Below are 15,868 nucleotides of genomic sequence, written 5' to 3' on the forward strand. Positions count from 1 at the left end.
AAAAACAAAAAGAAGCCAAAAATCTTTTTTTTTTTCAGGCAAATATGCCTTTAGGTTTTGGGCTAAAACACTATTTAGGCTAGAATTTAAAAAATAAAAGAAAATTGATGCGGGCCCGTATGGTAGGCCCGCGAATCGCCAATGGGGTCGCTGTTTTCAGTGATCCATTTCCCGACCCAATGGGTGGAGCCTAATTTCTGGCGAGTCCATTGGAGGAGTCCAATTGTGGAATTTGGCCCAAAATCGTTGAATTTTGGACCATTGGACTTGCTCTAACATCTTAAAAATTTGGCAACTCAAATTTGTCACATCCATTTTTCAAGAGCCATGTTAACATTTTTAAAAGTCACGTCAACGTTTTGTAGTCTCCAAATTTTAGTTATGGCATTTAATCCAATGGTGTGTTTACACTCTCCAAAAATAATAATATTTTGATATTTATTTATTTTTCCAATATCTATATTTAAAATAGTTAAATTACAAAAATTAAAAAAAAAATATTTTTTTGGGCCAATATAGCCGTTAAGGCATGGTTTGTGTTAGCCAAAAAAGTGCCTTAACGGATATAATATCAATATTGTGTTAAACAAAAAAATTTAAATTTTGTTTATATATATATATATATTTTCAAGAAACCATCTTGTCACTGTTTTTGTCAGCCAAATAGTATCTTTAGCATTCTTAATCTGAGTATTATTGAGAAAAACAAAAGAAATAAAAATAAAAAGTTAAAAAATTGATATTTTACATTTTTCTCAAACCAGCGTTTCAGTCTTTTAACTCTGATATGCATATGTTTCTTTCATTTTTTAAGGAAAAAATAACCTAAATTGGAGTTGAGAGAAAAACACACAACAGTTTGAAAGCTGAAATGGATGATACTCTAAATAACTATTAACTTCCGCCTATTAACTTCTTGATAATTTGGAGATTGAGATTACTATTAGACATAATTTATTTTACGCAATCTAATATAGGATTTATCAATATAGACATTCTGTTAAAATTATTGGAGGAAAAAGGTAGGTTAGTGAAAAGTAGAGCTACGAGAGTGAAGGAAAGGTTAAAAAGATCCCATCTATTTATAAGCATAGCTTTACATTGAATGGGTTGAATCTGTAAATATATAAAGTTAAGAGTATTTTAAAATGTTCTTAAAAAAATTGAATATTTAAGATATCTCTGTATAATGCTAGATCACTCGTGAAAAAAAAAAAAAAAAATGCTAGATCACTCTAAGATTTCTGTACAGATATATATATATATATATACACACAATTTTACATAACTCTACATAAGTGTAAGAGCAAAAATTTAATAATTAATAATAATATTGTTGCCATGAAAGGTTCATGTGTAAAAAGTTAAAAACGAGAGAAAAATTTAATAATTAATAATAATATTGTTGCCGTGAAAGGTTCGGGTGTAAAAAGTTCAAAACCAAACAAAAATTAATAATTAATAATCTTATTGATTATTTTAAATAATCATAATATTATTGGGATATCTCTTATACTATTATTGATTAATAATTTCCTAGTACCCCAGGATACCTATAGTATTTATTTAGGACACTAGCTTTAACTTCATTTGCCATATGAAAACATTTTCTTCTTTTCTTCAGTCTTGGTAATAAAATAAGCCATATTGAATCTTCTATTCATGCCCTGCTTAAGTGTTGATTGAAAATTGAAGATAAGCCATATTGAATCTTTGTTTTACAGCTGCTCAGTTATCTGAGGAGTTGCTGGAGCTTCTAGCCTTATATAATCATAGAGGACTCCACAAAGTGCATCACCACCTCTGGCCTGTGTGAGAAATATGGTGTTGTCTCCTTCAATCAACAACGACGACGAAATATCAATGTTAAAAAGCCGGTAGAGTCCATGTATTCCATGGCGACAAACCGTGTTATCTGTCCCTAAATTCATCACTTGGAACACCAGGTGCTGTGCATCTATATAGTTGACATAGATCTGTAACAAAGTATTAGGAATAAGTTTCAAGTAATTTGGAGTCAAAGAGAAAACTTAGATGCAATATTTGTGATGGTTCTTACCTCAAGATCGGAGCGAGTTGCTGATGCGGTAGCCAACCTCAGCTTGTAAGTTCCACTGGTTACTGAAGTGAGATTAAACTTGATTGTCCATGTTGATGGAAGATACTTAGCAGCTCCCCTTCTGTGAAGGTTTGAGCATTTTAGTATAGACTAGACTTAAATGTTGTGTTCGAATTTGAAATGATCAAACAAAATGTAGAGGTGCGTGTAGTTCTGATGATCTTTCACTAGGATGGAAAAGGAGAGAAATGGAAAGACCTGTCCACATGAGCAAAGAACCAATCTTTCTTTGGATCATTGATGCCTGTAGTGAAAGCTTGATCAACTTCAGGGTGTATGTCTGTGTATCTGTCCCACAAGCCATATTGCCTGTATCTGTGTTTGGTACAAATGATTAAGAAGAGTTTAAACATATAAGATTGATTTAAATGGGGTCAGATTAAAGGAAATGGAACATGTATTAAATGCAAAACTGCTTTATTGTATGTATAGGAGTCGGAGAACCAGATTAGAATGAAGTTAGTATTGTACTTCGCCATATATGTTAGTCTAAACACAAGTCGTTATTCAGAGTCGGATTCAGACGAGGGTGTTAGGCGTCTTTAGGGTTCGATTCACACGAGGGTCTTGAGGGCTCTATTCAGAGGATGGTCTTGAGGGTTCGATTCAGAGGATGGTCTTGAGGGTTTGATTTAGATGATGATCTTGAGGGTTCAATCCAGATAAGAATTTTGAGGGTTCTATGTATAGTTTTTGGGTAAAAATTCATAAATCCACTATATTTAACTTATTTCTGTACCAATTATCACATTCAGAGTGACTAGTAATGTAAATAATTGTATAAGATTGTTAGTTATGATTGGTATTTTTTGGAATATCTACTCTAATTTTTTATTAAATTGATTTTAATAAATAATTAAAAATACTTTGATAAAATGTATTTATGCTAATCATTTGTGCTCTTAATTTTGTTTTTTACAGGTACTCTAAAGGTATATTATGTATTTGGTTAATTACCCCCACCTTTCTTAAGCATAACATAATTACATCAGTTTCTCCGGCTGATTAAAAAGTTACTTAGGTCTCTCCTATTGTTGGTATCTCTTCTACATTAGCATACTACAAATTATTAAGGGCAAAAACGTAAAACCGCACTTGCAAATTTCCATTGGGAATGTTGATAGTGGCAGCTGTAGTATTTGAATCAATAAGGAAGTTCTAATGTAATTTATTTTTTATATTGTTTCACATTTTATGTATTGTACCATGCATTATTTAAACAAATTTCTCTTCATATTTAAGACTAGTATAGCATGAATGGTTTTACAAAAATAAATAGTGACATGGCGTATTAAACTTACCAATATATATATATATATATATATATATATATATATATATATATATATATGTTGATCTAAAATGGACGAGTTTTTCAAGCAATTTGAAGTTGATACACAGAGAAGATAAGAGTTGCTTACTTTTCAGGGCTGTTGAGAAACAACCTGTTAACATACATAGGATTCACATCAGGAACATAATAACCAATAGCCGTTCGATCCGCAAAGCCGATTTCCCACACAGTTGGACCATCTCTGAGGGGTACATAAGTCAAATTACCAAGTTGTGTTTGTGATCCTGATGAAGTTCAAGAATCAGTTGTCTGAAAACCATGCTTTGATGGTCATGAACATATTGTTCCTGTATATCTTCTCAAGTCAAAAGGAGGAGTGATATAATTGTACCTGAAGAGATGGTGACAAGTTCCTTGTCAAGATAATCACCGATGAATCCGGGAACCCAACCATGGAGTCCATAGACTCCTGGAATGACATTGTTGATGGTAAAGTTTCCATTTGCATCTGTTTGCACCCAAAATTGATAATCCTACGTGGACCAGAAATATTTTGTATCTTAGAAATGTAGTACTTGTATCACCAGGAAGGACTAATAGAGCTTCAAAGAGTGTAAACACATTATTACCTTGCTCTCTGTTTGCCAGGATCCTTCGGTTCTTGCGGCCGATAGACCGACATATGCATATTTAGCAGGGATGAGAGAACCAGAAACAAACCTGGAGTTTATGTTGAATACAAATAGTTAACCAACGCGGTAATCCTAGGTTAGTGGAACTGATTTGACATTGACAATGAGGTTTGAAGAATGCATGACAGCAACAAACAAATATATTGAGGAAAAATTTAGATTAATAGTGCTACAAAATCTATAGAATTGAGCTAGGAAGAAGTCTAATTGGAGAAATGACAATTAGAAAGCTTCTGTCACAAAATTATTATTATTTTTAATTATTATTATTATATATTTTTTGGAAGGTGTCACAAAATTAACTTGTTTCAACCTTCAAACCAAATCTGCAGCCTAAATTATCAGACCATCCTTTTAGGCTCAGCATTAAACTTTGACACTGTCACTGGACTGATGACATTCATATGAACTTTGGTTTTGAGGAAATGGAATTTAATTACTTAAACATGATTGTTTGTTAGTGCATTCTTGAATAATCTTCACTCTAGAGAAGAAATTGTTACCTGTCTTGGACAACCAGTCGTCCTGAAGCTGAACCGCGTTCCTTAGCAGTAAGAAAATAAGGCGACGAAACAAAATCATATGGCCATAGTGTCTCTTCAAATGACCTCTAGGATCAGTCAAGCATGAAACAAATCGTTTAGGAAAAGCTGCAGGTTATTATAGTTTTTAATATGTACTATACTGTAATTATATTTCAGAAGATCATCCAAAAATAGAGTAAGAAATTATTCTGCAGAAAGAAGAAAACTGAAAATTGTTGTTAAAATATATGCTTCATGTGACATTTAAGATATAACAAACCTTATACTAATATGTCATGAGATAATTAACAATATGCTAAGAAATTATTAATTAAATATGCAACTCTATATTTAATTAAATATGCAAGATAAATTAATAAAATAATAATAATAAATAAAGAACCTAGACCGAGGTTAGTATTGGATACTATATCTATAAGACAGATTCGCCCCGCTATGGTGCTAACGGACTTAGTGACGTCTATCTCCCAAGATACAACGGTGTACATCTATCAGTAGCAACACTACAAACTCGTGGATTTGGCGAACCTCCTTTGTGTAATACTCTCTCTGACTCAAAAATACATCTATACTATATAAATACTGAATTTGGTGTAATCCGAACCAAATAGTTCGAACTAATCTTAATATGGCTCGATAAAATTGGATTAGAGTCTAAGTGGTTCGGACCACTTAACCTATGGTTTGAACCCACTTGGGTTGGGTTCAAGTCTAGAGAGGGAGAAAGAAGAAAATGAAAATGAACCACTTGCAAATGATCCAAAGGGGGGTATTTATATAAACAGAAATGTCTTTTCGGATTGGGTGTATCTCTTCATTATTGGACACAATCATTGCAATAGGTTGCAATGGTTTACATGGTGTCTGTTCACCACTAGACACATCTATTCCAATAGGTTGCAATGGTTTACATGGTGTCTGTTAACCAATAGACACATTCATTCTAATATGTTGCAATGTGCCTTTTCAAGTGGGTACAACCATGGGTTATGATGGTTCGAAAAAATGTGTAACCCTTTAAAAAAAACTAAAAAGTGGTTTTTTAATTTAAAAGGTATAACCCTTTAGAAAAACTAAAATATGGTTTTTTTAATTTAAAAGGTATAACCTTTTAGAAAAACTAAAATATGATTTTTTAATTTAAAAAGTGTAACTTTTTAGAAAAACTAAAAAGTAATTTTTTTAATTCAAAAAACCAACCACCCAAAAAACCCACCCATTTGTGAAACCCATTTAAATAAGCCCAACCCAAAATTAGGCCCAATCCAAAATTCCAAAAAAGAATAATCTGGACTTTACAATTAGGCCCAAGCCCAAATCCTAAACTCAACTTGTTTAAATTTTAATTTGTTTTAATATTTTTCCTATGTGGGACAGACACTTCCCACATTTTGCATACCCATTTAGGCTTATCAAAATACCATACTTTAGAGCTAATTTCTCATTCACCCCGAAACGGATTTAAGAAAGTAAATATACCACGTTCATCTCCTTGCGGAGAGAAACACGCTCGTCTGAAGATCCGCAAAAAATTCTTAGCGGAATCTATTTCAAATCTCATCCAAAGTTTATGTTTTTAATGCCCCCATTTCCAACAATCCCCCACATGAATGGAAATTTGCGTAAAATGCAACAGATGATCATGCAGACACTAGAGAGAGTATAGTCGAAAATTTACTGCATCAGGATAGGTAGCTTTTAGCTTTGAACCTCCCCTAGTGTATTGCTATCGGATTTACTAGCTAACCAGTGAACGCGATGTCTTGAACTGTTCAGCCGTTTGTGTAAACCAAGACAATAACAAACACATAGTACCTTTCCTCACAAAGTTGGTTCTCATTGTTGTGTTCATTTTGGGCCTGAACAAGTCCTGGTATTCAATGAGTGCTCCAGAAAACTTAACCTTTATAGTTCTCATAGAAGCGGCCCCACTTCACACTCATATAGGTGACTTCTTGTTAAAAGAATCCTACCATATTCCATTTGAATTTTCAAGGTATAAGAGTCATTAAAAGCGTAGCTTATCCTAATCCTCGCTGTAGGTAGCACTGTCTCACCATAGAAATGGGCAGAAGATTTATATCTTCCCAGTGCTTCTGGTGAGTCACTTAGAATTTTTGTTGTCCCTTTAAACCTAGATCTTGGGATCTCCGGTCAACTAGGTTGGGTTTCCATTAAGGTGACTCATTAGCTTTCGGCTTTTAATCCCATTCCGCTCGATGATCTGTACAATTGCTCTCTAGTACAACCTTCAATTTTATATGTGGCCACAAGGTTGTGTTTAGAAATATTACACTCTACAGAGATTTCTCCAGGTGAGAGCAACTGTATACTTTGTGTCCTAAAATTGCTTATTGTTAGCAATATCATTTTCTTTAGTGGCACAGGTGTAGACTTACTTTGAATTGTCCTTTAGGTGAAGTCTATTGACTTCCCTATTTGATTTATTCAAAGTTTCTAACTTTGAGTTATATTAAGAACATAGAACTACACATTTAATATAAAAGACATATCCACTATTGAATTTGAAATCTTTAATATCCCATATCCAGATTGTATTACTGTTACACCTCCAATTTAATTAGATACCTCAATCTATGCAATATTGGATTTAGGGTGTATCTCAACTACCCAATTTATTGTTTTTCAGTGATCCGATCCTGGATTGAAAATGTGCAATTAAACACAGTTATTAAGATGCCTTGCAATCTCAACCAATGATATACTTTGGCTAGTATTTATATTTGAGATTTACATTTACAAAAGTTAGCTAGGCTTTTGTTATCATAACTAGTATTATCTCAATCTCACTTATACTATTTTATTAGATGTTAAATCTTTCATATCAAATATACTAATTAGTATATCATTAATTTTTTTAAGGCATACAATGACTTATACATCACATTTATGTCATTGTCTTGGTACTAGCTTTAATCCACTAAAGGATTTATAAGCTTGCACACTTTACTCTTCAACTAGAACAAATAACTCAGCTCTTCAGCTGGAAAAAGAACTTTTCTAGTTGTTCCATAATATTTTCCTCATAGGAAACAACATGCACTATTGTTATAATACTATAAATAATTTTTGGTTCGATCCAAAAAATTTTAGGATTAAGAATCCTACATTTAAAAGTATTTCTTATTTGGTGAGGTAACTCATAACAAATTTTATCTATGGACAATATCCCCCCACAACTTTGGGATAATCCTGAAATTTTATATATGATATATTTCTTATGATTTTCCAACTCTTGAAATACCATATATTAAATATTTCACCCCATCTACCTTTCCAAGGTTCTATATTTGTTTTTCAACAAGCATGTCTAACAGTCTCTAGTGCATATGTATTCACTTTATCTCTAACTTGTTTTTATAATATGTCACTGACGTTACTGTGAATTAATGCTAGAGATATGGGATTTAATTAATATTTACTTCTACATCTTTTGTATTTATGAATTGAGTTATTCATGTTAAGTTAGTTATATTAACATGTCATAACCCTTCATGTGTCACACATCACATAACTCAATCATTTAAGCAAATAATTATCTTATTATTTAAGTTTTGGATACAATCAGCACAGAGTGAGCACTCACTTCTCAAGTATTATTACACACTCTTCTCATATCTCACTATTAAGTTATGATGAGCACCCATTTTTCAGTTATTACCGCTCGCTTGAAGTTAAATTTGTTTAGCTAGCAATTCTAGTAACTCATAACTTTAGTACACACTTATCTAAGTGGTCTATCTTGGTAGTAGAGTAATTTATTTTGAAGAATATTCTTCAAAAACTACTACTTTTCAAGATGTATTATTCCCTCCTTCATGAGCAGATATGATGTATAGCTCAAATAGCTTATGACTACAATGGCTACTCATTACCCTTATGTTTTTTACTATCAAGTTAAGAGTTAGAACCAACTGACAGTTTTTCATCTTCATCTTAGGTTCTGTGCACCTCATTAATTATTTTAGCTTATACCTAAGCTAACTAATTTGCAACTCAATAACATTTTAGCTTTTAGTTAAATTGTATATTAGTGCTAACTAGCTTGATTTAACTTGTCTAGGTGTACTTGCTTAGTGTATCTATAATATTTTCCATTAAATTCTTTCGAGTTATTGGAAAATTTTCTCTGATTCAGCCCATTTACAGCTATACGTGTCTTAAACACTAGTATAGATCGTTTTCCTTTGACTATCAGAAAAGTTGACATAGTTGGACTAGTCCATTCATACAAAATTCAATAATATCACATATTAAATAAATTATGTTGTAAATTTGAATTACAACACACATTAAGTAATTCAATTACATAGTTCAATATTATAGTATCAAATGAAAGTAAACATTTATAAAAATAATATTAAACTTGCATAACAATATAGTTTTATGTTATATCACATGATTAATTATATCACATAATTAATATAAGAAATAATAATAATCAAGAGAAGAATTTGCTTCCCTAAAGCTTTGTGGCTTATTTTCCAATAAACATGCTAGAAAATCAGGAATAAAAGATTTAGACGTTCTAGCCTTCTTACTACCTCTAAGTTCATCTTTATTTTCATTGTATGATTTATGCACAAGGAAATGATATGTAATACTGTTATGAGCATAACCTATCAAAGGTTTTATGTGTAGGGACTGTGCACTTGTAGCTCGCCTAGTGTGGTAGCCTATTAGTGCCTCTTGCACCCGTCCACGACACACTCACCTAAAAGGTTGTCACATTTTAGGTCCACTCTAACCTTCCATAGGAGTAGGATTTGCAACCTTAAATAGACATCCCCACACTTTTAAGAATTTATAAAAAGGTTTTTAACCTTTCTATAATTCATATGATGTCACATTAGTTTAAGGTATTTTATTGATAACATAATTTATGGAAAGCAAAACTTCCCCCCACAAATTCTAAGCTAAACCAGAATTCATCAATATAGCATTTATCATGATATCATGTTTAAAGTAATATCATATACTTCATAATATCATATTACAAAATTAAAATAATTCAACCAATATTGAATTATATAATTTATATAATCTACTTATATAACATGCTTCAATTTCACATTATATTGAACACATTAATATTTAACATATTATCATATAATAATGTATATAACATTATTTTATTATATCTCAACTATTAGTATAATATCTACTTGTTTATATTTTAAATAGAAGCATATGATAAAATTTACGCAAGGAATGAATCTATCTTAAGATTGTTGTTAAAATATATGCTTCATGTGACATTTAAGATATAACAAACCTTATACTAATATGTCATGAGATTATTAACAATATGCTAAGAAATCATTAATTAAATATGCAACTCTATATTTAATTAAATATGCAAGATAAATTAATAAAATAATAATAATAAATAAAGAACTTGAACCAAAACTAGTATTGGATATTATGTCCTTAAGACAGATTCGCCCCGATATGGTGCTAACGGACTCAGTGACGTCTATCTCCCAGGATACAACAGTTTACATCCACCAGTAGTAGCACTACAAACTCGTGGATACGGCGAACCTCCTCCGTGTAATATTCTCTTTGACTCAAAAATGCATCTATACTATATAAATACTGAATTTGGTGCAATCCGAACCAAATGGTTCGGACTAATCTTAATATGGCTCGATAAAATTGGATTAGTGTAATACCCCTAATTTTAAAAGGAATATCCCGGGGATTTTAATTTAGTAGTTAATTGCATTTTATTTGATTATGTGTGATTAGTTGAATTAATTTGATTATTTAATTGTTTAAGTGTTTTAATTAGTAAATTGATTTAATTGTTTTAATTTATTTGAGTTAATTGTTTTGATTTAATTTATTTAATTCTAGTTAATTATTTAAGTGGTAGTAAATTGATTTAATTGTTTTAATTTATTTGAGTTATTTGTTTTGTTTAATTTGGTTTTCACGGGACTGTATGGGACACATATAGTTATATTAGGGTTTCAGTTATAGCCGGCAATGTATATATCATAGGTCGGTTTATGGACCAAGGAGGGCTCTGTCTCTATTAAACAAGGATTAGGGTTTGGGATTTGTACGCCTATATATATACATGCTTCTTGGTATTAAGGATTGGAAAAAAGACTCTACTCGCGTAACATAAAAACAGAGAGATACAGAGTGAGGTTTTGAGAGAACAGCTTTTGTTTGGTGTGGGATTCGACGGGGATTTCAGGGTTGGACCTAGGAGAAGGGAAGGGCAGAGGTATTAGGAGGCTAGACAGTGTTGCGGTGGTTACCAGACGTTGGGAAGACGGCGACAAGTTTTGAGTCCAAAACTTCAGGCAAGTTCTTTTCTTCCTCCTTCCCGTTGGCCTGTGTTCTGTGCACCTAGACATACTCTAGGGTTCTAATGGATCAATAATTAAATTAAGCATGTTTTTATATGTCAATTTAACCTTATCTTTGCCTTGAATAAATTCGGTGATGGTTTTTTAAAGTTCATTACAGTAGTGTTTTCCTAAGTATGATTTGTCTGTGGAACTTGTAGTTTTTGTTTTTGATTTCAACTGTTGTAAACACTCCATGGGGATTATACTGGACATAGTTAGGACCCTTGGGAACAGTCTAAAACTAAATAAAACGGATGGGAAGCGGCCGGCGTTGAAGACGAAGGTCGCAGAAGTCACAGACGGACAGACGGCTCTCAGAGAGGGAGAGAGCCGGCTCCATGGAGGAGGGAGCCGGCTCCCCCCTAGTGTAGAGCCGGCTCTAGGAGGTGTAGAGCCGGCTCTACCCAAACAGAGCAGGCTCCAATAAAAATTGGAGCCGGCTCCCCTTTTGTTCATAACCTGTTCTCGCTCAGTTTGCTTCCGGAAGGTGTTTAATGCACTGTTTGAAGCTGTTGTGTGTTGGAACTATTTAAAAAAAAATATTGGGACTTGCCATGGTGATTAAGAAGTTAACTTTGGGTATTAAGAGGTCTTTTAATTGATTAAAGTTTACCTCTAAATTAACGGAACAAACTGTATAAAATTTATGCACATTGTACACGATTAAGGGATGGAAGAAGACTTAATTGCTCAAGCTTATTTTTGAGCATTCCAGTGGGATCTAATATGTTTATAAATTGTTCTAAATACATTATAGGGTCATTGATGTATTGAAGTTGACCTATGCATGCTTTGGAGGCTAATTGTTGAAATAGTAAATACTTTCTGCAATGATATGGATTATCGTTTGGATTTTTAATTGCTAGAACATCAAATATCTTTCTGCAATTATTTGGATAATGTTTTGGAATGTAATTTACTAAATTATGATTTCTATATTGTAATTGGCATTGATATGGAGGATTATATGCACCGGTATGGGACGGTGGCATACTAGGGATGGTTTAGCTTCAAAACGCTAAGACCTAACCTAATGGATTAATGGAATGGATTGTAAGATATCGAATCCTAATTGTGACTAAGTCAGATCAGCTGTAACCAAGTTGGATGACTTCCTGGATTAACGGATGGTAGTTAAGTCATATCCACTGAATAAGTTGAGTGACTAACTAGTTGGTTTATTGTAGGTCAGTTTAATAAATTGTTAAACTGCTTACCTTGGATTTGGACGGACTTTATATATATGTTTATGGTACCACGAGTTGAGCTTGAGTCTCAGACTCGTTGGTTAGGGTGCGTATATGCAGTGGATGCATAGCTGGTTATAATAGGTTGAGGTGTACCCTGTTAGGTCTAGGTACTCATGCCCACCTTTGGGTGCGTATTCGCATGTTGCCTTCTATTCAGGTTGAGACCCCTATTATAGACTAGTGAATGTCCCTTAGTGTGGATATATTTATATGTATGGACTAGATAGATATTGTGAGATGTCTACGGTGTATCTGCATATCGGGTCACTGTATGGATTGCAGTTAGATTAGAACTTGCTCGTGGGTCTGACCCACTCCTTTATTATTCTTTTCAGGTACAGGACGGTTCCAGCCTTAGAGCTTGATCGTGCTTGTCTAGAACAGTCTCACTTTCACCAGATTACGTAGGACTTTCCCCGATGTTTCTAGTATTATCTATTTTCAGTTTCAGTCTCAGTTGAATTTTTAGTTAGGGGTCCATCAGCGGATTCCCAAGTTGTAACTTTGAAGTTTTGAAGGATTGGAGTTTCAATTTTCAGTTACACATGGAGGATTTTATAATTATTATTTCTTGCAGTTTTATTCTATCTTTATTGTTCTTTTTGTCATCTGTGTTCATTTTAAAATACTTTAATTGTTTGATATTCCCTCGGGTTTGGGCCTGGGCCTGATCAACCCGTGTCTCGGATCCGAGGGGTATCACAATTAGGGTCTAAGTGGTTCGGACCACTTAATCTATGGTTTGAACCCACTTGGGTTGGGTTCAAGTCTAGAGAGGGAGAAAGAAGAAAATGAAAATGAACCACTTGCAAATGATCCAAAGGGGGGAATTTATAGAAACATAAATGTCTTTTCGGATTGGGTGTATCTCTTCATTATTGGACACAACCATTGCAATAGGTTGCAATGGTTCACATGGTGTCTGTTCACCACTAGACACATCTATTCCAATAGGTTGCAATGGTTCATATGGTGTCTGTTCACCAATAGACACATTCATTCTAATAGGTTATAATGTGCCTTTTCGAGTGGATGCTACCATGGGTTATGATGGTTCGAAAAAAGGTGTAACCCTTTAAAAAAAACTAAAAAGTGGTTTTTTAATTTTAAAGGTATAACCCTTTAGAAAAATTAAAATATGATTTTTTTAATTTAAAAGGTGTAACCTTTTAGAAAAACTAAAAAGTAGTTTTTTTAATTCAAAAAACCAACCACCCAAAAAATCCACCCATTTGTGAAACCCATTTAAATAAGTCCAACCCAAAATTAGGCCCAATCCAAAATTCCAAAAAAGAATAATCTGGACTTTACAATTAGGCCCAAGCCCAAGCCCAAATCCTAAACTCAGCTTGTTTAAATTTTAATTTGTTTCAACATATTTTTCATGCGAGACGAACACTTCCCACATTTTGCATACCCATTTAAGCTTATCAAAACACCATACTCTGGAACTAATTTCTCATTCACCCCGAAACGGATTTAAGAAAGTAAATATACCACGTTCATCTCCTTGCAGAGAGAAACACGCTCGTTTAGAGATCCGCAAAAAATTCTTAGCGGAATCTATTCCAAATCTCATCCAAAGTTTATGTTTTTAATGCCCGTTTCCAACAAAAATTTCATGGAAATAAGATAGTTCACATCTTTAAATTGTCATGTTCTTGCAAGTCCTTATTAAACTTTTAATGTTTATTTAACAGTCTCATTGAAGAATTGAGCCTTTTACCTGCTTTTTGGCATCAAACCACAAATTGTGGGCTTTTGTTGCATCCGCAGTCGCATTAAGGTATACAAAGACCGGGCCAAATACCTTCCTCCATGTCTCTCCCTCTTCAAAATGAGCTAATATGTCAATCCCAATGTAATGAGTTCCATGAAACATCTATCAGACGAGAAAAACCGAGAATTTTAATCAGAATATTAAGTTAGCTTGTTTAACATTGTTCATACATGTTAAGTTGTTCCAAATAATTTGCAGTGATAAAAAGTCTTAGAATGGGAAGTCACAGCAAGGCAGTTTGGACCAGTGTGGACTGTGAGATTTTGCTTAGTAGGTCCACCATTGCGGAACTCATGACTGGGAAAGATGATCCAGAATCCAACGTTGGGACCAGAACTTATCCAGCCGTGAACTCCACCATCTTTGTTGTCCATTGAATACATATACTTATCATCAACCTGCATTCAATTCCATACAAGATATCCAACTTCCTAGTTATACATGTATTTCGGATTTTCAGTTCACAAACATTGTAGCTCATAGTTTTGAGTGCACTCACCTCGCCTTTGAGAGCCGGATTAATGGGATTTACAAGTAAAACTGATTCAGGTACAATCAGCTGTTTGCCTCTATCTGGGAGTAGATCGTCTGGCATTGGCATTACCCTTTGCTTCTCATCCGTGATTGCCATATAGTGAAAACTGTTTCAGTTTTCATGTGAAAGTCCATAAAAATTCAAATTTCTAATGAATTAGTAAGCAAAAATCACTTAAGAATCATGAATTTTACTTTTCTCGTCGCAACTTGAATGCCATTCTTGTTTGAGCAAGATCAAAGGCGCGGCATCCGGGAGGAATCTCATATATTGCATAGCAATAGAAGCCAGAATCACCACTCCTCAAAATGTACCTAAATAGTAGTGAAATATATATAACTCAAAGTCGAATTTTTGCAGCATTGTATTGACTGAAGCAAGAAGCTTTTATGAATATTGACCTTAAGTCAATACTGAGTGGCAATCTGACACCAGGAGTTGAAGGATCATATGTGCTCCTGAATGAAACCTCCAACTGATTGTTACTCAGATGAATTACACTATACTCAGATCCTTTGAGCCTGTTTCACACACACACACACACACTGTTTTAGATCATTGTTAATAGGTCATAGTTTTGTTGTTTTTCAGTGCCAAATGAAAAATAATAATTGGAACTTTTTCCTGTGAAAAGAAAAGCATACAATTGATATCTGTCCTGACCCCCTGGCAAACTCCAGTTGATGTCCCAATATCTGCATATTTTTACACAATAAGATCGTAAAATAGTGGTCTTTTTGAAATCTTGGATCGAATCTGATTACATGCAAGTCTTCTTGATTGATGCTTCAATCAGAAGCTATTATTCATATATTCTTAATAATAGTCTTGAAAGATTGACTATGAAGTGGATTTGGCTTTCAATGTTTTGAAAAAGCTTATTGTAACATATAAGTGGAATGAAATTAAGACAACCTGATTTATGAAATTAGAGTTGCAATAACTTCTAATATACATATAACTTTTACATTTTTTGAAAGTTACCCTCTGCTTGATTCACTGGACTTGAGGTCTAGAAGGTTGTCCATCCCTCCATACTTTATGCCAGTTAAAAATCCTTGTGGTTTCAATATTGTGAGCCTTACCAATCCATTGTCCAGTATAACCTGCAACAAATACCACTTGTAAAACACACACACACACACACACACATATAGAGAGAGAGAGTGTGTGCTCACATAGGAGCCTTGGGTGATCAAGGTCACATTCTTCTTTGCCATAACAAGAAATGGATTGGCTCCTCTGTTGATGATTAGTGGATGGGTTG

At 33.5% G+C, this 15,868-nt stretch overlaps 1 protein-coding gene across 1 annotated transcript; it reads right to left on the bottom strand.

Annotated features, from left to right (window-relative positions):
- Window positions 1-1,718: 1,718 nt before the first annotated feature.
- On the bottom strand, window positions 1,719-15,629 carry LOC132278366 (probable rhamnogalacturonate lyase B). The gene is made up of 14 exons (XM_059780162.1): window positions 15,586-15,629; window positions 15,246-15,296; window positions 15,003-15,122; window positions 14,796-14,915; window positions 14,566-14,707; window positions 14,294-14,464; window positions 14,013-14,168; window positions 4,609-4,715; window positions 4,043-4,133; window positions 3,805-3,946; window positions 3,541-3,697; window positions 2,318-2,434; window positions 2,060-2,180; window positions 1,719-1,976 (listed from the first exon to the last, which is right to left on the bottom strand). Exons 1-14 carry the CDS (start codon window positions 15,627-15,629, stop codon window positions 1,719-1,721), a joined length of 1,797 nt encoding a protein of 598 aa, XP_059636145.1.
- Window positions 15,630-15,868: the final 239 nt, after the last annotated feature.

The sequence above is a fragment of the Cornus florida genome, unplaced genomic scaffold (assembly GCF_030987335.1).
Source record: "Cornus florida cultivar Cherokee Brave unplaced genomic scaffold, ASM3098733v1 CherokeeBrave_3.0.0_Hap2_Chr01, whole genome shotgun sequence".
Taxonomy (NCBI): domain Eukaryota; kingdom Viridiplantae; phylum Streptophyta; class Magnoliopsida; order Cornales; family Cornaceae; genus Cornus; species Cornus florida.

What these genes read in the sequence shown, in the direction of transcription:
- LOC132278366 (XM_059780162.1), bottom strand. Translation starts at nt 15,629, where the DNA reads ATGGACAACCTTCTAGACCTCAAGTCCAGTGAATCAAGCAGAGG. An exon ending in GGTCAGGACAGATATCAATT is followed by an intron (nt 15,123 to 15,245) that starts GTATGCTTTTCT and finishes TGTGTGAAACAG; the next exon opens with GCTCAAAGGATCTGAGTATA. An exon ending in TTCAAGTTGCGACGAGAAAA is followed by an intron (nt 14,708 to 14,795) that starts GTAAAATTCATG and finishes AAACTGAAACAG; the next exon opens with TTTTCACTATATGGCAATCA.